This window comes from Bombus vancouverensis, chromosome 6, assembly GCF_051014615.1.
Source record: "Bombus vancouverensis nearcticus chromosome 6, iyBomVanc1_principal, whole genome shotgun sequence".
In the NCBI taxonomy this organism is placed as follows: domain Eukaryota; kingdom Metazoa; phylum Arthropoda; class Insecta; order Hymenoptera; family Apidae; genus Bombus; species Bombus vancouverensis.
In genome coordinates, this window is record NC_134916.1 from 6,986,642 (window position 1) to 7,012,023 (window position 25,382).

Below are 25,382 nucleotides of genomic sequence, written 5' to 3' on the forward strand. Positions count from 1 at the left end.
AATATATTATTTGCAAATACTACAAATATCTTTTCTTTCAACTAAAAATACATCATAATTATTTGTAAGACAATAATCATTTATGAGCATATATATGAAAAAGGTTTTTAGATACAAAAATATCTTATAATTTTAATAATAAAGGTTTTCTATACTTTAAAGATATTAACAGGTTTTTTTATAAAACATTTATAAATAGTACTGCAAAGATATATATTTCAATGTACAAGTACAAATATAAATACAAAACATTATGAACCATCATGTCTTATTGTTAAAGTAATAAAATAGATAGTTTGCAGTTGTTATGAGATTACAAGGTCTCTATTTTGAAGGAACTTCTACATGTTTATCTCCATTTGAATGTCACAGCCATTATAGTTAAATTTTGCTCAATTAATGTTAAAATATATTACAATATCTGAGCGAAGATAATTATATTTAATGGAATGTAATGTGCACATAAATAAAAATATTTCTGATTAATATCTTTTTATACCTCCTACCTACTCTAATCTTATTTGAATGTTACTATATTAAAAAAACTTAATTAAAAAGTCAATCTATTTCCCTTCGCTCAAGTAATAAACATTTTTTATTATTCTCATTATTTTAATTAACATTCTGTATATTTTTGTACTGAAACTGTACAATATTCCTTAGAAATATATATGTATATATGTGTGTATATATATATATATGTCTACATAACTTATGCATACCATGTACAAATCACTTTCACAATATAAACATTCATTCGATGACTCAAATCTATAGGAATGTTAAATATTTAACAATATTTTAAATAAAATTTATAAACTGATAAACAAAATTGAAATAATTATATGAATAAATTTACATTACCATTTGCTTTCCATACATATAATTTCATGTTAAATAAAAATTTATGTAAAAAAATATATATAGTGGAATTTGTGCTCTATACAACTGCAGCTTTCAATACCGACACTTTGAAAAATTGAAACTTTTTGATATGACTTTGTTTCCTTTCATTTTCATTCATTAAAATGCCCATTATAACAGAATACTTTGGTATGTATCATATTTGAAATAAAGGCATTTTTTAACATGTACGATTATAGATATATTACATAAATAATGATGAAATTATGAAAGCTACATTTGCACTGACATTTTAGAATATACAGTTGCAAAATTAATAACTTTCAAGGCCAAAGCCGATCAAAAAATTCTTTGAAGGAATCATAAATCATAAATGTTATGCCAACATCTAAACATACTCTACTTAATCTTGGGATAGTTCCTTTATAAAATGCCATTGGACCTTCATTGATCCATATTTGTTTCACACAATCTATACTATTCTTATATTTTGAAGCTTCTAGACCCTGAAAGTATGATACACATTTAGTGAAGTATATTAAAAATATATATATATAATTACATATAAATAATATATAATATATATATAACTTAATGATTATAAAAGAAAAACATATTTACCTGCATTCTAGTTTTTACAACATCAATTGGAGTATTTCCAAAAACAGATAATGCCCCAGCACATGCACCAAAAAATCCAATAACTACTTTTGGTATAACTACATCTTTATTTCCACCTTTATACCAATCTTTTAATGTTTCCATGGTACAAAATCTAATTGCTTGGTTTGATCCTTGCTTTAAAATTGTAGGTGTTAGTCCTTGATATATGCCTCTGAATCCTAGCAAGTAAAAAGTTATATTTTTTATTTGTACTAATATTAATATGACACTTATAACTTATACAGACTGTATAATGTAATAACAAATGTTTAGTAGTATATGATTGAATGTCACAATAAACTTATTGTAACATATATGATATTACTTTACTATCATATATGCAAATTGAGAAGCACATAACTAATATAACTTGACCTCTTTACATAGCTCTTGATTGGACTTGTTGCACATATGGTTCAAGGGGAATTTACTTGTTTTCAGAGCATTACTAAGCATTTAATTAAGCGATAACTAAGCTTTTAGTTCTTTTTAAAATCATACTTAAATTAGATTGTAAATGTATGGATCAAAAAATTATATTTATTGACTTGAACTCTATAAAATAATATATATTAATATTCTATTTACCATATTCCTTGATAATCATCCTTACTCCATGAAAGAATCCTTTGTATTTTGGATTAGCAGATCTTTGATCATTTATGAATTTTACTTTAATTGTCTCCATAGGAGTAACTGCAAAAATAGCTTCAGATGCACCTGCACATAGTCCTGCTATAAGACTATTCTGTGCAGTAAGTTTTCCATTTGAATCTGCTAACAATTCTTTCATTTTTTCAAAGGAACCAAAGCGTACAGCTGACTTTGGTATTGAACCATAAAGTAATACTGAAAGACCCCTGTATAGACCAAAGAATCCACGATTTTTTATGGTTTTTTTCACACAATCCAATATTCCTGAATATTGTTTACCAGATCCAGCTTTCCCATCAAGTTGTAGCTGTGTTTTTACATATTCAGTTGGATAAGTGATACATATTTCTATACCGCCGGTAATACCTCCTAAAATATATCCATAATTTCATTAATATTTTATTATTTGAAAGATTGATAAAAATTGGTAAAGAAGTACTTAATGAATCCATTGATATATATTTAAAAGAAAAATATATAAACAATTTCATTTATAATCTTTAAAACAAAAATTTTTGTACTAGTGCATATTTCGAAGGTTAAATATTTCTCGATCTTTGAATCTATCATGTGTCGAATGCGCTGACTCAGTTTATCTATCTTTGTCGCTCTTCTAGTTACTTACACTTCTCTCTCACTTTCAACTAATGTGTTTGTTTTCTATAGGACTATTCCGATAAATAATAAAAAGCACTGAACACATATTAAAAATGAAATCATTAATACAAGAAATGATATAATAAAAAAAAAATGTATTTTACCAGCCACAATTCCTTTAATACCGCTATGACTGACAGCCGCTGCAGCTCCAGTATCAGTAATCCAAGGTCTACGAGGAAAAGGATTATTATGGAATGTTGAAATTGTACTTGTTTGTTGCGATGATTTGTATATCAATGAACTGATATCCATGTTTGGAATTTGTTTTCGCCTGCCAATACTCTTGCCCCGTCAAGCATCAAATGTGAACTGAGTCGATTAATATCCGTACATTTCAGTGCGTATTCCCCTTCCTCAATCAACTTCTCTTACTCACACTTTATAGATTGACAGTCCTATACTCGATACTGGATCTGGATACGTAATGATAATTGAACAGGCGATTATGGGTGGAGTGACCGAAATTTTTTATATCAGTAATACATTTTTCCAATACATGTCTGTCTATTAATCAGTCAAGTTTAGCTTTTTTTATAAACTACAATTCAAATTTATAAAGGATTATAAGCTACTTTAATCCAAATTCTATTGCATTAATTTTTATCTATAAATATTATATTTTTATTTATATTGCTAATTGTACGTAATTTATAAGTATAACAAAATTATAAGTAAAACTGTATGATTTAAATAGCATATTTTTTCAATAAGTTAGAAATTTTACTTAATATTCTTCTATCTATCATGTTGATATTAAAACAAATAATTATGAAGATAACCAAAATTGAGTATTCAAAATTCAGAATAAAACGAATGACTAATTAAGTAGATAAGACGAATGTTATTTAGCCATATACTTTTGATTGTTTCATTACTGTAAAACATATTTAAAACATGAAAGTCTGGATTATAGTAAATAGAAGAGATTAAAAATTACTTATCAATATTATGAGTGTTTCATTACATGATCACATGACATATATTTCATAAACAGTTAAAATTAAGTTGATTATCAAGACCTTTTTTCTATTTCTTTGGTTATGTAACATCAATCACGACATGTAAGTAAGAACATGCAAAGAGGGAGTGATTATAAGAAGATAGAAATACTTTTTGATAATAAAGTTTTATATTAATTAGCTATATTGTGATATTGGTAAATGTGTAAATTTTTATTAAAATGTATTTTATTCTCTATTTAAATTTTGATATAAGGGTTTATTTATTATATTTAAAGTTTAAAAATCTCTAAAAATGGATATTTTCAGAATAAATCTACAAGTATAACGTCGTAATTTTTTATCGTTATAATTTACATGCATTACCATCCAGGTGTAGTGTTTGCTAAACGTCTCATACGCCTGGAACAAAAAGTATAAAAATAGTGTAATTACATATTTATTTTATGCATATTATAGTTGTTGAATTATATAACGTAATAGTTTTTACCGCGTATTTCTATCTTGATCGCGTATTTTCTTTTCCATTTCTGCATCTGTTAATGTTTCCAAAAATGGAGCCCATTGATCAGCTTCTGAAGGTGGTCTAAAAGGTACTTCTACAGTAGGTAGAGGTGCTTCAGAAAATGCATAGGTCCTTTGGTGCCATGATAATTGTCCTCGTACACTAAAGTAAATTTGATTAAGATATACTAATAAATTTTATTAAAATATTTTATAAAATATTCAGATTACTCATATAGCTTTCCTAAAAATAAGCAAAGTGCTTGAGGCCAGTCAGATGCTTATTACGAGTCGGGTATACTATTCAGTTTGACTTTGTTTTCCAATGGGACAAAAAAGACATAGAACGAGCGGAAAGCTCAAAATTGCGACAAATTAAAAAGTGATTGACCAAGTAGGATATAATACGCCAAAATCACTAATACCAGAGTGAGAAAGCATTGTGCATATTCTCATCCTGGTGAGTTCAAATAAAGAAGAGGGAATAACGAGTTGTTCATTTTAAGGCAAAACTGTACTTACCTGTAAGCAATAGCAGTAACAAATTCTCCACCAAGTCCTAATTCAGCACACAGTTTCATTGCAAACTTCTCAGGATTATTTTCTTTTTCAGACATATCCCATTCTACTTGATCTACTAAAGATGTATTTCCTACATGTATGTTTAACTTAATTATAACTCGTTGATCACACTGATCTTCTAAAATTGTTTCTTGTGGAAAAGCCTCTATTTGTTGTCTTATAGCTTGTGCAATGGCTGGTACAAAGGTTAGTGGATTTAAATCTAAATCATCACATAATACTTCAGCAAATTGTTCAGGAGTTATGAGACTTTCTAAAAAAAAAATTAGTGTTTTATTGTGATAACATATGATTATATAATATATAATTGATACACAAAAAACCATACCATTTTTATTCCACGTGAAAGTATCTCTCAATTTTTGTCCTTCAATTTCCATATCTAATCGAATTGGAACTAACATTTCTTGCTGTGCTGCATTTTCTAAGTTTGCTGATGGATCTGTGTCATCAAAACTAGAAAAATACAACAAACATAATAAATGTTATTCAAAATTTATTATAGTATTAACAATGTTCTATGTTGAATAATACCATGTATAAATCACCTTTTAAAGAATAAAAATCATCTGTTAAGTATCTGTTTTCATATAAATATGGAAGAGATTAAGTATTTACCATAAAGGAAATGTTCTGACTTTTTTATTATGTACTCTGTTACGATTAATTGGTGTAGCTTGAGGTACAGCATCCAAGTGTGAACTATTTGGTAAACTAGGCACCCAAGGCATCGATTTTTTTGATTTTCCTTCCCTAGGAGCTGGAGGTTCTGTTGAATGTACTGATACAGCTTTATACTTATCATCATTACCCTCGATAATATCTTCTACTTCACTAGCTCTTAAGAGAGATACACTAGATGCAAGTACATGTTGACTTAAGCCAAGCTCTACTAATTTTTTACGTTCATCATTTGTAATGGATCTCCTGAACATTCCAGGATAACGTTTGTATAATGATCCTCGAAATAGGCGCAGATAATTGCCCACTTCTGAACCAATACAATAATATTCTCCATTTTCCTCTACTTGGAAACTTATTGGTTTATCACCATATGTACGTAATGCCATGTTTATACTTTTCTATAATCATACATATATATATATATACATAAAGACCAAAAATCAACAACTAGTTATATTAATGTAATGTAATAATTATCCTTAATCATTTCAATGGATTGCATGCAATTATTTTTATAATGTAAAATATACCAGTAATTAAAAAAAAAGTTAATCAAATATTTACATAAAATACCAATATTCTTCAAGATTTTTTAAAGCTATTAATGCATAAGTATAATTCATAATAGAATAGTTTCAACAATATATAAAATAATATTGTTTTATATTATTGTTTATTTCGTGTACCTACCTGTTTAGCTGGTTATTTAACACTTTTCATCTGTCACGGTTTTGTTAGCATTATCGCAAATTTAGTATAAAAAGTTTTCTTTATGATTGGTGATCCATAATATACTAGTTTTTTTTCAGTGAACAGTATTTTACTAAAACTTATATATGTAAGATCATATGTACAAAAAAGCCTACCTTGAAAAAAGAATCAACCGTTCAAATAATTTTGTCAATTGTTACGTATTTTGTGTTCATTAGGTATGATAATAAGATCAGAAGCCTAAAGCTACGTTTTATTGAAGCAGCATTGGCACCAACATTTTTGACCTGTTCTCAATGGTATATCAATATTATCAATATGATTACAAAGCAACTTATAATTAGTGAAAAAGCGACTAAATTTAAAATTTTTACATTATATATATTACTTTCATAAAAATTTAATACTATTTATTTCTTTATATAACATCCCTAGGAACTCATGCTGTTTTTTCCCTAACAATTATTCCGGAATGTGGTAACAAGACAAGTTAGAGGGGGTCAGAATAATAAACGTTAGGCGTGTCGGCGTCTGTTTTTTAGTACTTTAACAGAATCCTGCACTAAATAAGTAGCTTTATTATAATAATTTTTAATGGAACTAATATCATATGTAAAAGAAATGTATTCTTTGTTTTAAAATGTCAAAGCAGCAAAAAATTTCAAGCTTGAAAAATGCTTCGTTGTTCATATCATACCATTTTATAATTCGATAAAATTTCAATTTTACGTTTGATACATTTACGTAAGTACATGTGCTTGGTGTTCAGTCACAAGTGGAAGAGGGTATGCTCTTATGGGGTAACAGCAGGGCGGTAGCCTTTGCCGGGGAATGGAGACGGAGAGCGTAAAATCGGGGGCTAGCGAGCATAGCCATAGCCATCATAGCAGAACTTCTCAAAAACATCATCGTACTCATAGTTCTAAATCTCATCACAGGCAACATTCACATAGAAGTACCAGGTACTTTAGTTAATCAAAAGAAAATATAACTTAGCTGAAGGCTTCTTTTTATGACCTTTTTGTTAACATAAACATTTTTTTAAAGGACAAGTCGTAGTCAAAAGAAAGAAAGACACAATTTAGATTCCACAGAAATGGCACCTTTTCAAACAACTGTTAATGTAAGAGGAGATAGTGTTGATAATTTGGGTCAAGAAGTTATAGAAGTACAAATTTTACCTCAAGATGAAAACTGGGGTGAAAATACTACAGCTGTCACTGGAAATACTTCTGATAGATCAGAATCAACTGAAGATGTGAGCCATTGGCCAAATGAGAATGATGGATCATTTAGTTCCTGTAATCGATTTATGGGGCCGGTTATAGCAATGATGCTTGGATTAAGTGCTTTTCTTAGTCCTATAACAATGGTTATATTGCCTAAGTTAGGATTTTTTCCTGATTCTACAACTGTTTTAACTATGCAACAAAAGCTTCAATTATTATCTTGTAATGCTGAATGTAAAGGCCAATTACTAGGTTTAGCCTTTAAATTGGTGCTATTAGGTATTGGGAGTTGGGCTGTGTTTTTACGCTCAAAAAATGCTACTATGCCACGCATATTCTTATTCCGAGCGGGAGTGTTGCTTCTTACTACATTATGCATTTGTACTTACTGGTTATTTTATGTTGTTCAGGTACATAATTTTATTAACTTTCAAGATCTTCTCAACTACAGTATTTTTATATCATTATAAATTATAGGTTACTGAGAGTGCTAAGACTGCTGCTAATGGTGAAATAACAGAATATAAAAATTTAGTAAATTATGCAGGTACTCTTGCAGATACTCTACTATTCATACATTATATTGCTATATTGCTAATTGAAATTCGCCATCAACAGCCTATCTTTTATCTTAAAGTAAGTGCACTTCATTCTTGTGTAATTACTTCTTTATATTTATTCTTAGTACATTGTATTTATAATAATGTTGATATTTAAGATTGTAAGATCACCAGATGGTGAATCCCGATCTTATGCAATAGGACAATTGTCAATACAGCGAGCAGCAGTATGGGTATTAGAAAGATATTATACAGAATTTCCTATTTATAATCCATATCTAGAAAGACTCCCAGTATCAAAATCTGGTAGAAAACAGTCAAGCTTCAAGTTTTATGAGGTTGATGGTGGAGTAACTGGCAGTGTTCAGTCACGAGGAGGTAGTGGTGATAGAGCAGTCATAACAACTCAAACTCGTCGTAGAGATTCCAGTCACAATGAACGTTTTTATGAGGAACATGATTATGAACGTAGAGTACGAAAACGTAGAGCAAGATTAATCACTGCCGCTGAAGAAGCATTTGCACATATAAAACGTTTGCATTCAGAAGTTGAGTCTACTCCAAATCCTGGTCCTATGGATCCCATGGAAGCTGCACAAGCAGTATTTCCATCTATGGCAAGAGCTTTGCAGAAATATTTAAGAGTTACGCGGCAACAACCACGTCATTCTGTTGAGTCTATTTTAAATCGACTTGCACGATGTTTGGCTCAAGATGCAGCACCGCGCGCATTTTTAGAACCCTTTTTCATAACCAGCCCTGTTCTTTCAAACGAAAAAGAACGACAGAAAAGATCGCATCATTGGGCTTTAGTCTGTGAAGGAGAATTACCTTCACGACCTCTCGCAAATGGTTGCGAGTTTCAGTTACGACAAGGTGAAGTAGCTCTGTTATGTACAGTATATCATTTACCTCATTTTCATCTTACAGAACAGCTCGCACATCCTAAATCTAATAAATTCTTACTAAGATTAAATTCCGAAACGTCGGTTTAGTAACATTATAAAACCAATAGCTTTTTTCGTTTTAAGATAATTTACATTGAAATGCTGATATTTGTAATGGAAACAAAACTTATTAACCGTTTGAGTCCCAAGCAGCGCGATATTTAGATTTTGTGTTGAAAAGTCCCAGTACATTTGAATGCTACAGACGACTGACGGTATTTTGTATTTCATTGTTATCTTCTTAGTAATTTTTATTGAACAAAACTTGAAATATTTATAAACTAATAATACGCATATATAATATAAATGTATTTCATAAAAATAAGAAACATAACGGGCACTAATGCGCCGCTTGTTTTTCTTCGTAATCGATTAAGACAGGCGCTATCGCACTGTTCGGGATTTTTCGATCCTGTTTTTTCAGAGACCTCTGGGACTCAAACAGATAAAATTGCGAAATTTTTTACTGTATATAAGTGAAGAAAATTACAATAATACATATTTAAGTACTGGAAATTAAATACAATTATAGAAAAAAATTGATATTGAATTATGCAAGAAGATAGTACACTTAAAGATAGCTTTTTTAAGGGAATGAAGTTTTGGAAATGATAAAATAGTTTTTTATGCAGAATCACAGAAAGTGTTCATCTCAATAACGTTTACATATCTTCTTTAGTGCAGATAATAGCAAAATAAAAGGACAATATAACTTTTCCATTTATAATTGTAGATAAGAGAAATTCATATTTTTATGATGTGAACACATCTATATTTATTTATTTCATTATTTTACATATTATTACTTATATATTAGTAAAATAAACTTACTATATTTTTGGGTAGTTTTATATCAGTAATTAAAACCTCTTAATTATTTTTCAGTAAGTATACATATAATTGGAAAACTAAATCTTGAATATATATCCCCCTGAGTAAATTTTCTTTCTTAAGGAACTTTACAGAATTACTTTAATGTAAAAGTATTATAAAATGTATTATAATTAATACATTATTTATTGCATATTTAACATTCATAAATTTTCGTTATATGAAAATTTTTATTTATTGAAATTTATTACAACAACTTTTGCAATAGATAAGAGAAGTGTTTAAAATGAGACACTCTGGGGAAAAAGAAATACATTCCTGCACGCAATATATTTGTATAATGTGCTGTTCAGTTCATACAAATACATTTATAATATGTAAGGTGACATATGTATCTATTACTTCAAAGGTATAATATCTTCCATGACTTAAAGTAAATTAAGTTTTTCTTATGATATGTTCTATATATATACATTTACAATATAGAATATATTACAGTAAAATTTTATAAATTTAAGAATGTGGTCATTTTTAGTTTATTTGAATTTATTATTATCAATTTAAAGAGTGTTATTTTAAATTCTCAAATATAAAAAAGATTGCAGTTGTGATAATCAAATAAGACTTCAGAACAAAACATTTTTAGAAATTTATAATTTTATATTTTGTGAAAGACATGCAATCAAATGAAACTATTATGAATTATAAGATATTTATATAATTTAAATATCGTATAATTTTTCATTAAATACTGAAGATATGTTGCAAAATGTCTGCTTAAACTTATTTCATTATTTTAATACATAACTTTAATATTTCATTGCTATGATCAAATATTAACTTCCTCATATAACTGTTGTTGAATACTATATTCCTACATTATTTACATCGTTTATATATAATAATATTGAATGTATTAATTTTAACATTTTTTGTATATCTTTTACATAACTTCTACATTAAACTGTTATTATTCTATATTTCATTTTGGAAGGCTGATAATATTATATTTTGTTTGAGACTATGCTTGCTATTAGAATACATGTACAGTAAATAATATGTGTAATACTTTACATTCACGTTAACATATGTATATAAAGTATATACATCTCATGAATGTATAATGAAGTGATTAATATAATAATGAAACTTGTTATACAAAAGAAGGTTTAATGTTATAATACTCATTTTCTTTGCATTCCTGTTTAATATCTAAATTAGGTAGTAAAGAATAAAATAATTTGATATGATGAATGTATGGGATATGATGAGTAAATTTATATATGCTTAAAAAATTATTTATAACATATCATTTAATAACAAAAAGAAATGTATGTCACTTGCCACTGCTCATAAATTGTATTATTTAAGATTAATCGTATTATTTAAGTAAGTTAAGGATATTTATGTCTAGAGACATAACAATTCTTCTAATGCAACATTTTGACAAATATATGATGATGTGAGTAGCTTTATCTGAGATTTTTTATTTATGTTGTGAGCTTGAATGTATTAATTGGTGAGCAAAATATACTTTCTATGTATAAATATTATTCATTTTAGATATGATATATTGCTCTTCTCTCTTTCTGCATAGAATGCAATATGTGGATAATTTACTTTTATAGAGTTTTGCTACATTTTGTAGCAAAAAAACAACGCACAAAATGAAATTTCATCTCATAGAATGTAAAAAAAGATAATAAAGAGATTTAATTATTACCTTAATTTTTGTTTATAAATTTTAAACTATTTAATCCAAAAAAATTCATGTGCAAAATATATGTTTAAACTAATACATGAAATATATACGTAATATAAATAAAATCTTCATTTCCTATACTTTATGTATAATATTTCTTATAGTTTCGAATAAAATAATGTATATGATAAAAGTTAACATTTTTATTAAAACCCAATTTTCTTTATTATAGCAAGATTGAATTTTTAATTACTTATTTATGTAATAAACATTTCCTCTGACATTACTTTGTTACAAATGTATCGAATTTAAAAATTTAATCGATATATTTATGTATAAATCGATCTTAACTAAGAAACGTCACGCGCCAAAAGCATCGCTGAATCCATGCTGAAGTGCTGAATCTCACGGATGAAGAAGTAATATAGAGCTCCTAATATGGCTAGCGATAAAAAATCAGGAAAGTCTTCAAAAGGTACGAAGTCTACCACAGAAATATTATCTGAATTTCAAATGCTTCGCAATGAACAAAGGGCAATGGCCAATAAATTATCAGAAATGGAGATGGAACTAAATGAACACAAGTATGTGTTTCCTAACCTATATTCTTTATTTTTATTGCTTACTATAAATATATTTTAAATATTTTGAACAGGTAGCAAAAATAACTTGACATAAACTTTCATGCCACGAAATTTTAATGAAAGTTCTATAATGAAACAATATTATAAATTTATTTATAATGTATCTTCTTTCAGGTAGCATACATTATCATTTTATTGCTTAAATTTTATTGCTTAAATGATATTTTTTAGGATCGTAATTGATACATTGAAAAATATAGACCCGAAAAGAAAATGTTATCGAATGACTGGAGGAGTTTTATGTGAACGTACTGTAGAGGATGTAATGCCTGCATTGGTAACAAATAAAGAACAGGTTAGAGTTGTTCTATTATTTTTCATTGTTAGTTAAAATAATTTGCATGTATAATTTTTTATTTTTATACAATTAAAAATACAATACAACATTGAAAATTTGTAGTTAATTAAAGTCATAGATGCCCTAAATGATCAGTTAACAAAAAAAGGACTCGAAATAAATGAATTCAAAGAGAAGCACAACATTAGAATTAGAGGACAACAGGATATGCAACAACGACAAGGTGAAGACAAAGATTCCAAAGAAGCAAAAAGAAGTGCTGTAGTTGTTAACTCACTATTAAGCAATTATTCCTAAAATCAAAATTTTCTATTTACAATACATTTCCTGCTTACATATAAATCACATTTTGGCACTTATTTATTACATCTTCAAAGATAATATTGTATTTGAAGTATATAAATATTCAATTTTCTAATGATTATGTATTTTTTGATTTTTCTTTATCGATAAAAAGTATATAACTTCAAATAATTGCTTTGGTCTTCTATAGCCATCAGTTATTACAATTCAATTATAGGATTATTATCAAATCAATGTATAAATCAGTCACTGAAGAATAGTAAATTGAAGCAAATTTAAAATTTATAGTAAAAATTTTAAAATACAAGGATTGTATCACGGGTTGCAGTTATACGAGAAATCTGAGTTTCCAGGGTCGGAAAAATTTAGACGAAATCGAATGAGATCTTAATACATTTGTATTGTTCGGATTCTTGAAACTTTTGGGATCATCTGCTTGTGCTTAAATTCCAAATTTAGTCGTGGGATATCGAAAAATATAAGAGAATCGAGGTCTTGTCAGATTCTTCATTTCTATGTTTATAAACGAAATTATTTTAATCATAAAAAAGAATTAGAATTTATCTTAATTTTGAGAAAGTTTTTTAAATATTTGATTTTGTATTATTGTCATTTGTTATTAATCAAATGTTTTGTTGTTTACTATTTATAAAAAAAATGCATTAATTTTTTATCACAAGTGAAATATTGTTACAAGTAGGTTTAGATTAAAGTTTAATTATAAAATGGAATAGTTAAATATTTGTACAAAATAACTTTATTTTGTGAAATAATTATACTAGTGTGCAAAATATTATCTATGAAGAATTAGAGCCATATAGAGGTATATAAAGCTTTCTAAAATTGCTATGAATACAACATAATGTAATTCTTCAAATTCCTTTTGATACAGTTCTGTGTATAAAAAACTAGCTCCACATTTTTTTATAAAGAGGATATTATCATTAGTAATAAAATATATAAATATCTAAATTTTAATTTTTCATAAATTACTTATGAATAGAGAAATTATTATAATTACTTTATAAATATACGCTGTTACAAATTTACAATTTACTATTTATAGTAATTATAAAGGCAGTAATAAGCATCTAATACAGTATGTTATGTAAATATAAAAAGGCACCATTGTATGTATTATGGAGATATTAATGTTCACGATTCCATCTCCATACAGTAGCATCATCACAAACACATAACAAAACTGAACCATCTCTACTTAAACTTGTTTGACGTATAGGTGCAGTACATCGTGGATGCTGCAGTGAATAACAGCGTGCTTGACCAGGTTCATCAACTTCTAAGTCCCACACATATGTTCTACCCACTTGATTTCCTAAAGCTATTGTACGCTGGCAAAAATCCATTGAAAATCGTATAAACCATATATCACATTCCTTAAACTCAAACCTATGTAAAACTGTAGCACTTGTTTCTCCACTGCGTAATTGAGAATCTTCAAGGCGTCCTGGTTTCCAACAAACAATACAATTTTCACAAGATTTACTTAAAATGAAGTCACCATACCATTTAACACAATCAACATAGTTACGATGAACATCCCGTGTAGTAAAATCTGGAAAGTGTTGAAGTATCGAATCAAAAGGTCTTCCATTACGACTAGGGTTACAATAGTAAGACTGCTTTATTGCTTCTTGCATATCTGCCTTATCCAATGACCATAGTTTCAGAGCATGATCCATGCCACATGAAATAATACGTTCTCCTTTCATATCAAAGTCAGCACTTAAGACTTCATCTCTATGACCTTCAACACCACCAAATATTGCTATACATACATCAGTTTTTATATTCCATAATCTAAGAGCATGATCTTTTGATGCTGAAAGCAATATGTTTGGATCTCTAGGATGAATTTTTAATTCATTTATTGCATGACCATGTCCAATATAATGTTTGATGCAAGTCATAGTTACAGGACTAATAACTCTTACAACACCACGTGATCCAGCAACTGCTAATAAAGGTTTCCCAGAATCATCATAAGTCCAAGTACAAGTGTAAAAATTTTCTTCTGGATCAGGATCTGCATAACACTGACGTAATCTGATATTTCCTCCTTCTGGACATTCATAAATGCTTACTCGATTGCTTCCTACTGAAGCAAATATTAATGGTTCACCTTCTTTTAAATGATGATTAAACTGTACTCCAAACAATGGCTGTCCATGATCTTCTTTAACACTGCAGCAATATTTGTAAAGGGGCTTGTCTGTACATGGTTTATATTTTGCTGTTTTACTTCTACGCCGACCTTTTCTTCTATAACGAGCACTGCGGGTAGGTGTATCACTGCGATGGGTACCAGCAGTTGAATTGCTGCCAATACTACATTCAGTTTCATCACTATCATTTTCACTGTCTTCTTGACTAGAAGCATATGCTTGATTTTTACTATTTGTTTTCTTCATTTTAATATTAATAATATAAGAACAAGTTTTACAAAATTTTATATCAGTAGACCAGTAGTAGGAATTCCACTTGTTATGCCCAATATAGCTTCCACTAAATTCAGTATTCTATTACTTAATTGAACACAAATTTGTGGTTTCTAAGAGGAATATAAAAATTAATAGAATAATTATAAATTACAAAAGGAAATATATACATATACAACTTACAAAAACATTAGCAGATAAAAATCGAATATTGTATTTCTCTCGTATTTTTGCTGATTTGTGGGAAGTCAATCCCATAATATTTGAAATTCCTCTACAATTTACAAGGCATACAGCTCCAGAAATTATATAATGTTCATCTATGAGACTTATATTTGTTTCTACCTTGAGAAATAATTTTCTTCGATATTAATATTATATCATAAAGACTATAATTGTTAGACATATATACTTATATCTACTTACTTCGGATAAAGATTGTGTAGTTCTCCAATCAAAAACAAAAATAATGAAATCTATACCAAGACTTAAGCTCGATTCTATGATTTTAGCAACAAGTTCACACTGATGTACGACAATACGCCACTTCCTTTCTTTTGCACTTTCATGTAATCCTTCAGAAACTTTGTGACATAATTCTGCTGGCCCTACAACCTATAATTATCCTTTATATTATAAATATCATTTCATATCAACAAACATTTTTTAGAACTCAACATAACCTCACTAAACTGAATATTTACTATTTTTCAAAAAGATGACAGAAATGTGTATAAAAAGTAGTAAGAAATTATTACATTACTTAATAAAAATACCAAGATATTGTATTTGTTGATATATCTTATTAATAATACTACATAAATATCATAAATAATACAACAACATGAAATATTTGTAGAAAAAAACGCAAATTAATTGAATTCTTTCAAATATTCTTTCCTGCTTAAATGTACAAATATAAAGTAAAAACTCTTTTAATAAATAAAAAAATAATATCTTAAATAACAAGAAATTACAATAAAATAATATTTATATTTTATTCTTTTAGCTATTATAATAGTTATGTATTATTTGAAAAAACTTCTAGGAAAATTCTATAAAATAAAATAAACATGTAATAATTACATTTAAAAATTACAAACGCACCAAAAGAGAAACTAGACAATCATTTCGGGATACACCACAATTAGTGAGTACCCCCGCCATGTTTCCATCTTTGCCAACTGTCTTACCGCTTGCCGCCACTGTTGCCAGGAGAATTCTCTCCTCAAATTCCTTTCCCTTTCGACTCTCGAGAAATACATGACGTCATATTACCTCTACTACCATTCAACAACTTAAATGTCGCTTGTGTCACGTGATATGAATTTGTCCCTCCACTCCCATTTGTACACTAACCCTATTACTCTACTAACTTTATTACTGCCAGAGAGGAAATAAAAGTGCTCACACTAATAAATTTGGTTGTTCCCGGACTAGTGCTGCACCATATGGCGAAGAGCTGAGGTTAACTAAAGTTAGCATATACAAAAACCTATAAAGTTAGCGATCTGCCCTGTTTGGTTGCAATTTATCATATACAAGAATCTATGTATTTAAGCTTAAAGTTAGGGATTTGATCTGTTTAGTTACACACTAGCATAGACAAGAATCTTTTGAGTTCCATGCTGCAAGAACCTATTTAATTGTGCGGTTGTACAGAAAAGTTCATATCTAATTTTTTATACGAGATAGACAAGTACGAGAATGACAAAATAACGCAATAATGAAACTAATTATAAATTTCCTAAGAAAGAGAAATTAATTGTTTACTATATTTTTTTAGAGAAGAAAGGAGAATATTCTGTTCCAAACGATAATGAATCAGTAAAATGATGTTAATTTTAATATTTTTCCATACACCATTTAAATTTAACATTAATCTTCGGCACTTGGCGTATATATTTTTTCATACACTGTACTGGCATGAATATTTTTTCACCGTTGCATGGAACCACGTATTCCTTTTCCTCAGTATGTACGCCGGTGTTTGTTGAGACGAATTCAACTATCTTGAAAAAATAAAAAAGTTTGAATTTTGAGTTAAAGATCTCACCTTATGGCGGGCCTTTAATATTTGTGGATCACTTTGATTATCAGTCTCTCCTTCTCTTTCACTTTCATTGTCATTTTCTACGTCTAATACGTCTAAGACCTCAGTTTCGAGAAACAGAATGGTTTCTACATTTCCATTATTGCAACACTTAGGTCCCGATTTTTGTACGATTATCGAATGTTTCCTGTATTATCAAAAAACGCAACAATAGTTGAGAAAGAATTGTGCCTGCAGACGAAGGTGAATTAAGACATACTCACAGTACGGGCATTTTAGACCATTTTGATGATATCTTAGGATTTACAATAAAACAATTACATAGCGTTTCTTTATTGAATATCTACTACTGATTACAGAGATAGTGGCAAATTTTTATATTAAAACTTTTATATTATTGATCCATTTTTTAATGAAACTTTCATCAACATATCCGTGATATTTTTGTAATTAAAATAACATGAAGCACGATATAATTGGTTAAAAAAAATAAGAAAGAAAAAGCTTCTTCGTAAACGAAAGACGTTACAATAAGCAGAGAACGCAGGTTTTCGCCCGACGACTTCATGTTCCTGCGCGCCCCGAAATTTCAAAGCGAGCTAGCGAATTCTTTTATTCCTACATATAGCTCAATTTCTTTTTTTAACAACTGATAGCTTGAATTATCTGATATCTTATCTGAAATGTAATTGCAACGTAACTTTATTTTTATTCAAAACCGCATTCAAAAGTGTAAAAAAATATTAGAAGCGAATTCAAGGTAGTCATGTTCACAGCACGTTCTCTAGATTCGGAAATGCTGAACTCGCGTGGTTTTACTTTGACGTTCGTCCATATCAATGATTGTATCAAGAATACTCGGAAAAATCAGGCGTCGCAGTTACAAAACGTCGGGGCCGTTGGTCCATGACACCATATGGTGGGGAGGGGGGAGAGGGTTTAATTTATAACGCTCTCAAGTGTTCACTCTTTCTCTTCCGACGTTCAAGGGTGACGAAAGTCAGGCAGCCGACCCAGGTGTTCGAACTTCAGATTTTCTTACAAGTTTCTCACAGTTATTACAAATTACGATGAAATTGTTTACATTCTTACACACATTAAGGTCCTTTTCTTATTTAGTTCAGAAATTTTCATCCTTACCATATTAAATATTTTCTATTACGTCGTACTTTAAAATTTGTTAACGATTTCTTTCTATAAATTGACTATTATTACCTGATTTTGGACCGTTTTGCTGTGAATATGTCGAACGTAACAATAAGGAACAAGTTAAACAGTTGAGATACAACAGGACTCCTCACACAGGCATCGATCAGATCGATCGACAGCTCATAGATGGCTTGCAATATTTGATTTTAGTAGTAAGCGTACATGTTACACTACTGTCATTCTCAATATCTTGTAAACGCGGGTTCCGAATTAAGTGGATAACCCTATATGTTATGCCGATATATTGATTTCTAAATTTATCTCAGCTTCACTGTCATTTTATCCTTGTAAAAAATAAATTTTAATTATTTCACGCCAACTTCGTATATAATCGTACTCTGTTATTCTAGAAATAAATATTATTGAATATTTTTGGGAAAAATACGTCTTACTTTCCTTGTTTTATTTCTATTAGATGCATAGTAGTATACATATATTCGTACGGGAAGAGGAAAATGAATTAGAAAAAAGAGAATGAATCCCGACATCTTCGTCCGAGAAGAGGACTCTTCGTCGCAAAAGGTGAGAATGTGATTTCCTGCTGACCGCCGAAACTCTCTTGTTCGTAAAGTAAAACAAAACGATCACTATGAAGTCATCCTACAAAACAATCGTGTTCCGAATTCTACAGTTTCTGAAGAATTAATTTCTTCAATGATTCTAGAAGCATTCGAAGGAGAGCCTTCTGTTAAAAGTGAAGCAGATCCGTGCCCGAGAAGACATCAAGAAAGAAGGGTACAAGTCTCAAGAGTTAAAAGGAAGGGCGAAGAGCAGTTGGGATTTCCTCGAAGACACAAATTTATACTTGAATAATACAAGTGTAAAATTTGACTTAAACATATTGGATAGTTTTCCTTTATAGAACGGTCTATTGACATAGAGACATACATACATATTAGGTATATCTAATATTTGTGAATATATTTATTATTTTCGTTGTTTTTTGTTAATAAATTATTATATTCTGACATTTTGTACTATTTCTATCCCTGTTTTACATGTGTCATCGTTTTCCCAGACTGCCGTATCTTTGTGTAAAAAATTCATAGATATATTAAATTTTCATAAAAATTTTCGATTTTCTTCTGAAGTGAAATTTTCGCTACCAATGTTGACATAATTTACCATATTTTTTAAGACAATTTTTTATCTAAAATTTTCGTTAAAAAATTTCATATTTTTATTTCATCTTTTGCAATCCCTCTTCTATTTTTTTGTCATTCTTTCGCTAGATACCATATGAGAAGTGTCGTCTGCTTTCAATATAATGTGATATGTTCATCTTAATATAATCCTCCTAATTTTAACAAAAACAATATTCATAGAATTAATAAAGAGGAGTCAGTAATGAAAGTAAGATGGATAGAAAGCGTGGTTAGTTACATGGTTGCACAAATTAGTCGTTACGTCTCCATGTCCTTACATCTTGGCCTATAGTTAACTGGTTTTTTTATTTTTATCCTTTTCATAAATATACCTGAGATACATACATTTTGTCAGAAATGTTATTCATTGCTCACCAATTTATTGCTAAAAAATTGATATTTTCATTTTACTATAACAAAAACATTATCGTAACGGAAATAAATATAATGTTAAATCTAAAACAATATTGTGTATAAAAGATATATTAAAATTATCGCATCATTCCACTGATTGATTATCGTTTACAGAATATTCTCCTTTCTTCTCTAAAAAAATATAGTAAACAATTAATTTCTCTTTCTTAGGAAATTTATAATTAGTTTCATTATTGCGTTATTTTGTCATTCTCGTACTTGTCTATCTCGGATAAATGATTAGATATGAACTTTTCTGTATAACCGCACAATTAAATAGGTTCTTGCAGCGTGGAACTCAAAAGATTCTTGTCTATGCTAGTGTGCAATTAAACAGGTCAAATCCCTAACTTTAAGCTTAAATACATAGATTCTTGTATATGATAAATTGCAACCAAACAGGGCAGATCGCTAACTTTATAGGTTTTTGTATATGCTAACTTTAGTTAACTTCAGCACTTGACCGCATGGTGCAGTGCCTATACTGTGAAACAACTAGAACTACGGGCGTGAGCACTTTCATTTCCTTTCTGACGCTAGAATATACAAGGACCTATTGTATTTAGTTCTAGCACAAACGAGATATATTCACTGTGATTTTACGCTACAAGAACTTATTTCATTGTATAGTTCTTGTGACTAGAGCGGTATCTTTACAACAGATTTTTACTCCTGTTAATCTCATCACGCTCGTCTGACTTCACCAACTTTATTAGTTGGATTGAATATAATTCCTATACTCATCGCTGTAAATCGCAGAGGGTGATTCAAAATCCCATAAGATGCAAAGTCTAAGCTGTATACTGTATACTCAGCTGTAATCGAATGCACATATAACTAGAGAGAAAATTTTTTCTTTAAGACAGCCAACTCATTCGAGATTTCGCAGTGTTCGTAATCGTTATCTTCTTGTAAAGAGCGAGAAATTGACGCAACTAATATTATTTCGTAATGAATAAATATAAAATAGATTATTTTAAAACTTGATGAAATGTATTGTATTTAATTCAATATTCCCAGCAATTTTAATATTTCTTAAATATTGTGTTCTTTCTCAAGATCATAGATGATTTTTTGTTTTATATGTATTATATGTATATGAATATTATGTATATTCATATGCATTTGTTTTATTTACTTGCTTTTATGTTTATATTTTTTTTATTATTTTAAAAACTGAATTATGTTCTACACCATATCGTTCCGGATCCTATTTATTGATTTTAGCATTATTATTATATATTTTTTTAATTGTACAAAAACTTTAATAAATGATCAAAGAGGTTTTACTTAATCACTTTTAGTGATTCGAGTTTAAGCAATAAAATGAAACAGGATTGTCAGATGACATAATTACGGGTATGTGGTCACGTGGCCAGCGGATACAATTGAGATTTGAGACAGAAAAATATCTCTCTCTCTCTCTCTCTGTCAATCCTATCGACACGCACTATTAGTGTCCCTTCGTTAGTATAAGCTCTATATGTATGTATATATGGGTTATACACATAACCTCTATGTGAGATTCACGTCAAATACTAATCCTGCGCTGTAAGCGAAACTATAGTGTTTAAATTATTAATTCATACGTTTCTTACATGTTGTTCCTTTGTTATTGAAGAATTTCTCCCTTATTAACAAATATATCGTATATATTTACAATATTATTAAAAATATATTGTATAATCTTAAAAATTTATCGGTTTCAAAATTCATCAAGATGTTGAAACATATCAATTTTGTACTGACATTTTTTAATTCCGATAAATCACAGAAAAGAAAAATATCAGTTATCAATATATCGGATAGTCTTTCTAGCATTAATGACGAATGAATCAATATTGTCCATCATTTCGTATCTATTCGAAAAACAAATTGGATATGAATGTGATGAAGAAAATCTGTTCATCCTTTCACGAATTGTAAAGTCGGTCAAATGAGCAGACCGTAGTAAATCTGAGCACAATCGTTGGATGTAACCTGCTGGAAGGCGCAGTGATGCCGTGTTGCATGAAGCGTTTGGAATTGGAGTTAAACGGAGAAAGACCGAATCACGCATTATGGCTGACGAAATCGATGAAAAGTTGCTGGAGCAGGTGAAACAACAAGGAGAAATTGTACGGAAACTGAAAGCTGCTAAAGCCAACAATTTCCAGGTAGGAGTAATTACTTTTACGTATTACAGACTTGTATATCCTTTTTGTCACGAATTTTTTAATGTAACTGTACAGGCGATACCTTCTGGTAACAGTAAATTTCGTCTCCATGTGCTTGAATTGTATTTGAGTTTATATTTGAGTTACAATTATAATTGTAATTGTAATAATTGTTTGTGATTAGGGTCTTTTTACAAATGTCTTGTCCACGAATTTTTCGTTTTTTGACTTGTTCTCATGAATAAATTTACCAGCATCTTATGACAAAACATCTTCGATCTTTCGTTTGCATCTAACCTCTGACAGAGACCGTAGTATATCATTTTCCATTCTTCAGGATTCAACGACTTCGAACTTAGAAGCGCATTTAGAAAATATTAACCACGATTTCGCGGATGTCAGTTATGTGTGTGGATGGGTTCCTACTATGAAAGACACAATATTCTTTGATTTCTGCGTAACCTTCGTTAATGATCGGCTCTTCAAATGGCCACATTTGAAAAGATGGTTCGCAAACATTCAAAATTTCGATCGAATTGAACGTAACACGTTTCCCGATCCGGAAGGATCAATTACTCCTCTGATGAGAAAGGTCGATCACATAAGCAACCTTCGCCTTTCCGACCGAAACATAATTGATCGAAAGGTGAGGTGGTTGTTCTCTGGCAAACAAAATCGCTATAAATTATATATAGGCATGTTTATAAAAATTTGCACGCATCGGTTAACGTCTCCTTATAAAATTTCTCTTCTTGAGAAACTGTATTAATTGTACATGTTTATATCAGCTATATTACATAAACCGTATAATTTATAGCATTTGCTTGCTAGTCTACTTATATGGTACTATTTGTTCTTTCGGCTAGTTTAATAATCAACATTGAGGCAGACTTTTCTCTTTGATTCTGGTTCTTTTAAATGACTGGATCGTTTGTGATGTTGTGTTTGATGTGGACCAATGCCTTACTACCTGCACGAAAATATTACCATGCATCGATGCTTTCGAGGCTAAAGGTACGCAAATTATATAGGCAGTTTTCTGTGATGAACAACGATAAAAAGAAAGATTGTATTAAATATATCCCATCTTTAAAGTTAATTTGAGATCTTCATGTTAAACAAGCATCAATTAATTTTTAATTTTGTGTAGATTGCAGAGGAAGTTACTAAATTATTGGAATTAAAAGCTCAACTAGGAGAAAAAAATGGCGAGGCACCTTCCAAGCTTCTTCTGAAAACACCTAAAGGTACAAGGGATTATGGTCCTGAACAAATGGCACTACGACTTACAGTATTGGATAAAATAATTGCAGTGTTTAAAAAGCATGGTGCAGAAACAATAGATACTCCTATATTTGAACGGAAAGTATGCAAAAATTGTCCATTATGATTTGAGTAACCAGATTTTCTATTCCATATTTTAAGTAAAAATTCCAATTTAGGAAGTTTTGACAGGAAAATATGGAGAAGATTCAAAGTTGATCTATGACTTGAAGGATCAAGGCGGAGAAATTTTGTCTCTTAGATATGACTTAACTGTACCCTTTGCTAGATATCTGGCCATGGGAAAAATCTCTTCCATAAAAAGGTATCATATAGCAAAAGTTTATCGAAGGGACAATCCATCTACGACAAGGGGTAGATACAGAGAGTTCTACCAATGCGTAAGTCCAATAACATATATTAAGAATAATGCTGTTGATGGACCTATGATTGATATTTGATCTTCTCCATATCAAAGGATTTCGACATAGCCGGGCAGTATGATCCTATGATACCAGATGCAGAATGCATACGCATTATTTCCGAGGCATTACAATCTCTGGATGTAGGACCTTATACAATTAGATTGAACCACAGATTGCTATTGGATGGTATATTTGCTGCCTGTGGTGTTCCAAGTAATAAATTCCGTGCTGTGTGTTCTGCTATTGATAAACTAGATAAAAATTCGTGGTCAGAAGTCAAAAAAGAAATAATTGAAGAGAAAGGTCTGGATGAATCCAGTACTGACAAAATTGGCATTTACGTGTCGCGATTCGGTGGAATAGAATTAATTTCTGAGCTAAGAAAAGACAGCGAATTAATGAAATACGAATCGGCGACGAAAGGCCTTGAATCTATGGAATTATTATACAAGTACTGCAATATACTGCAAGTGACAGACAAAGTAACTTTTGATCTTAGCCTTGCTAGAGGACTTGACTATTATACAGGCGTAATCTTCGAAGCGATATTGATTGGTAAATTCTTAAAGAGTTTCGCAACGTTTTAAAACAATTTGTATTAATAGAATTCAAAAACTTGAAGAGTTCTTTCATCTGGAAACGAGTTATTTTATTTTCTTTTGCAGGTGACGACGTTGGCGTTGGTAGCGTCGCAGGTGGTGGTCGTTATGACAATTTGGTTGGAATGTTTGATAGCAAACACAAATCGATTCCCTGTGTTGGCTTGTCGTTGGGCGTCGAACGAATTTTCAATGTCCTAGAGACAAAGTTGAATAAGGAAGGTGTGAAAACGCGAACCACCGAAGTTGAGGTGTTTGTAGCGACTGCACAAAAGAATTTGCATGAGGAACGAATGAAACTTTTGTCAATTCTTTGGGATGCTGGGGTGAAAGCCGAACAGTCTTACAAAAGAAACGTAAAATTGCTTGCGCAATTACAGTATTGCGAAGAAAGTGGAATACCGTTGGCTATAATAATCGGTGAAGGAGAATTGGCTAGGGGAGAAGTTACATTGAGAGATGTTGTGTCGCGTACAGAAATTTCGATCCCCCGAGCACATTTAATTGAAGAGATAAGAAAAAGGTTGTAGAAATATACAATACATTACTCGAACATCGAGCATCGTTAATTTATACAGTCTAATAGTATCATACCAAACAGTGATTGTTCAATCCTTTGTCAAGTGTCACTTTTTGCCGATACATTGCACGGTAACTTGCTTGAAACTCGGCACTTGAGGAAAGAAGAAAACTGCGTTCCTGTGTAAACTAAATTATACATAATTTATTGTATCGAATGATTGAATAAAAATACATGGGTATCAAAAATACTAGATCTTCGAAATAATTTTTCGCGAAATAATCATCTCTTTTAGAAATCGTGGTAACTCGACGTCCAGTTTCGTTTTTGTAACGGTCATTTGT

General features: G+C 29.9%; 7 protein-coding genes and 1 long non-coding RNA gene across 12 annotated transcripts; 4 read left to right on the forward strand and 4 right to left on the reverse strand.

Moving 5' to 3' along the window:
- Positions 1–196: 196 nt before the first annotated feature.
- On the reverse strand, positions 197–3,241 carry sea (mitochondrial citrate transporter scheggia). The gene is made up of 4 exons (XM_033336629.2): positions 2,943–3,241; positions 2,116–2,550; positions 1,486–1,706; positions 197–1,370 (listed from the first exon to the last, which is right to left on the reverse strand). The coding sequence occupies exons 1-4, from the start codon at positions 3,091–3,093 to the stop codon at positions 1,188–1,190; spliced, it is 990 nt and encodes a 329-aa protein (XP_033192520.1). The 5' UTR covers positions 3,094–3,241; the 3' UTR covers positions 197–1,187.
- A 769-nt stretch (positions 3,242–4,010) lies between these two features.
- Positions 4,011–5,956, reverse strand: Snr1 (SWI/SNF related, matrix associated, actin dependent regulator of chromatin, subfamily b, member 1). Its single transcript, XM_033336628.2, has 5 exons — positions 5,505–5,956; positions 5,215–5,342; positions 4,827–5,139; positions 4,291–4,467; positions 4,011–4,202 (listed from the first exon to the last, which is right to left on the reverse strand). The coding sequence occupies exons 1-5, from the start codon at positions 5,954–5,956 to the stop codon at positions 4,163–4,165; spliced, it is 1,110 nt and encodes a 369-aa protein (XP_033192519.1). The 3' UTR covers positions 4,011–4,162.
- Positions 5,957–6,450: 494 nt separating this feature from the next.
- On the forward strand, positions 6,451–11,576 carry Vang (Strabismus domain-containing protein Vang). Its single transcript, XM_033336626.2, has 5 exons — positions 6,451–6,580; positions 6,717–7,243; positions 7,329–7,920; positions 7,988–8,146; positions 8,229–11,576. Exons 2-5 carry the CDS (start codon positions 7,113–7,115, stop codon positions 9,063–9,065), a joined length of 1,719 nt encoding a protein of 572 aa, XP_033192517.1. The 5' UTR covers positions 6,451–6,580; positions 6,717–7,112; the 3' UTR covers positions 9,066–11,576.
- Positions 11,577–11,914: 338 nt separating this feature from the next.
- On the forward strand, positions 11,915–12,914 carry Pfdn2 (prefoldin 2). Its single transcript, XM_033336530.2, has 3 exons — positions 11,915–12,134; positions 12,366–12,489; positions 12,595–12,914. Exons 1-3 carry the CDS (start codon positions 11,989–11,991, stop codon positions 12,787–12,789), a joined length of 465 nt encoding a protein of 154 aa, XP_033192421.1. The 5' UTR covers positions 11,915–11,988; the 3' UTR covers positions 12,790–12,914.
- Positions 12,592–15,227, reverse strand: LOC117158032 (polycomb protein eed-B). The gene has a single exon (XM_033336528.2). The coding sequence runs from the start codon at positions 15,225–15,227 to the stop codon at positions 13,944–13,946; it is 1,284 nt and encodes a 427-aa protein (XP_033192419.1). The 3' UTR covers positions 12,592–13,943.
- An 11-nt stretch (positions 15,228–15,238) lies between these two features.
- Positions 15,239–16,594, reverse strand: LOC117158033 (uncharacterized). The gene is made up of 4 exons (XM_033336529.2): positions 16,362–16,594; positions 15,681–15,869; positions 15,438–15,599; positions 15,239–15,367 (listed from the first exon to the last, which is right to left on the reverse strand). The coding sequence occupies exons 1-4, from the start codon at positions 16,419–16,421 to the stop codon at positions 15,266–15,268; spliced, it is 513 nt and encodes a 170-aa protein (XP_033192420.1). The 5' UTR covers positions 16,422–16,594; the 3' UTR covers positions 15,239–15,265.
- Positions 16,593–19,484, forward strand: LOC143302764 (uncharacterized). 2 transcript variants are annotated; one of them, XR_013058561.1, is made up of 3 exons: positions 16,593–16,731; positions 18,932–19,038; positions 19,181–19,484. It is a non-coding gene; the product is annotated as an uncharacterized LOC143302764 (long non-coding RNA). The 2 variants fall into 2 exon arrangements; XR_013058562.1 differs by having other exon boundaries at positions 16,595–16,721.
- A 2,312-nt stretch (positions 19,485–21,796) lies between these two features.
- HisRS (histidine--tRNA ligase) lies at positions 21,797–25,288 on the forward strand. 4 transcript variants are annotated; one of them, XM_033336678.2, is made up of 6 exons: positions 21,797–22,231; positions 22,569–22,877; positions 23,382–23,597; positions 23,674–23,895; positions 23,973–24,474; positions 24,585–25,288. In XM_033336678.2, the coding sequence occupies exons 1-6, from the start codon at positions 22,136–22,138 to the stop codon at positions 25,046–25,048; spliced, it is 1,809 nt and encodes a 602-aa protein (XP_033192569.1). In that variant the 5' UTR covers positions 21,797–22,135; the 3' UTR covers positions 25,049–25,288. The 4 variants fall into 4 exon arrangements, with proteins under 4 accessions (XP_033192569.1, XP_033192574.1, XP_033192572.1 ...); XM_033336681.2 differs by lacking the exon at positions 22,569–22,877 and adding an exon at positions 23,098–23,245 and having other exon boundaries at positions 21,817–22,231; XM_033336680.2 differs by lacking the exon at positions 21,797–22,231 and adding an exon at positions 23,098–23,245 and having other exon boundaries at positions 22,738–22,877.
- Positions 25,289–25,382: the final 94 nt, after the last annotated feature.

Bases quoted from the DNA above. Each gene is read 5' to 3' on its own strand.
- sea (XM_033336629.2), bottom strand. From the start codon at position 3,093: ATGGATATCAGTTCATTGATATACAAATCATCGCAACAAACAAGTACA. The intron at 1,707-2,115 runs GTAAATAGAATA...TTTACTTGCTAG, and splicing joins GATGATTATCAAGGAATATG to GATTCAGAGGCATATATCAA. The intron at 1,371-1,485 runs GTAAATATGTTT...TCATACTTTCAG, and splicing joins TTGTAAAAACTAGAATGCAG to GGTCTAGAAGCTTCAAAATA.
- Snr1 (XM_033336628.2), bottom strand. From the start codon at position 5,956: ATGGCATTACGTACATATGGTGATAAACCAATAAGTTTCCAAGTAGAG. The intron at 5,140-5,214 runs GTATGGTTTTTT...TTTTTTTTTTAG, and splicing joins TTTCACGTGGAATAAAAATG to AAAGTCTCATAACTCCTGAA. The intron at 4,203-4,290 runs GTAAAAACTATT...TTTTTGTTCCAG, and splicing joins GATCAAGATAGAAATACGCG to GCGTATGAGACGTTTAGCAA.
- Pfdn2 (XM_033336530.2), top strand. From the start codon at position 11,989: ATGGCTAGCGATAAAAAATCAGGAAAGTCTTCAAAAGGTACGAAGTCT. The intron at 12,135-12,365 runs GTATGTGTTTCC...GATATTTTTTAG, and splicing joins ATGGAACTAAATGAACACAA to GATCGTAATTGATACATTGA. The intron at 12,490-12,594 runs GTTAGAGTTGTT...GAAAATTTGTAG, and splicing joins TGGTAACAAATAAAGAACAG to TTAATTAAAGTCATAGATGC.
- Vang (XM_033336626.2), top strand. From the start codon at position 7,113: ATGGAGACGGAGAGCGTAAAATCGGGGGCTAGCGAGCATAGCCATAGC. The intron at 7,244-7,328 runs GTACTTTAGTTA...ATTTTTTTAAAG, and splicing joins CATTCACATAGAAGTACCAG to GACAAGTCGTAGTCAAAAGA. The intron at 8,147-8,228 runs GTAAGTGCACTT...TTGATATTTAAG, and splicing joins AGCCTATCTTTTATCTTAAA to ATTGTAAGATCACCAGATGG.
- LOC117158032 (XM_033336528.2), bottom strand. From the start codon at position 15,227: ATGAAGAAAACAAATAGTAAAAATCAAGCATATGCTTCTAGTCAAGAA.
- LOC117158033 (XM_033336529.2), bottom strand. From the start codon at position 16,421: ATGGCGGGGGTACTCACTAATTGTGGTGTATCCCGAAATGATTGTCTA. The intron at 15,600-15,680 runs GTAAGTAGATAT...TTATTTCTCAAG, and splicing joins CTACACAATCTTTATCCGAA to GTAGAAACAAATATAAGTCT. The intron at 15,368-15,437 runs GTAAGTTGTATA...TATTCCTCTTAG, and splicing joins TTTTATCTGCTAATGTTTTT to AAACCACAAATTTGTGTTCA.
- HisRS (XM_033336678.2), top strand. From the start codon at position 22,136: ATGGCTGACGAAATCGATGAAAAGTTGCTGGAGCAGGTGAAACAACAA. The intron at 22,232-22,568 runs GTAGGAGTAATT...TCCATTCTTCAG, and splicing joins CTAAAGCCAACAATTTCCAG to GATTCAACGACTTCGAACTT. The intron at 23,598-23,673 runs GTATGCAAAAAT...ATTCCAATTTAG, and splicing joins CTCCTATATTTGAACGGAAA to GAAGTTTTGACAGGAAAATA.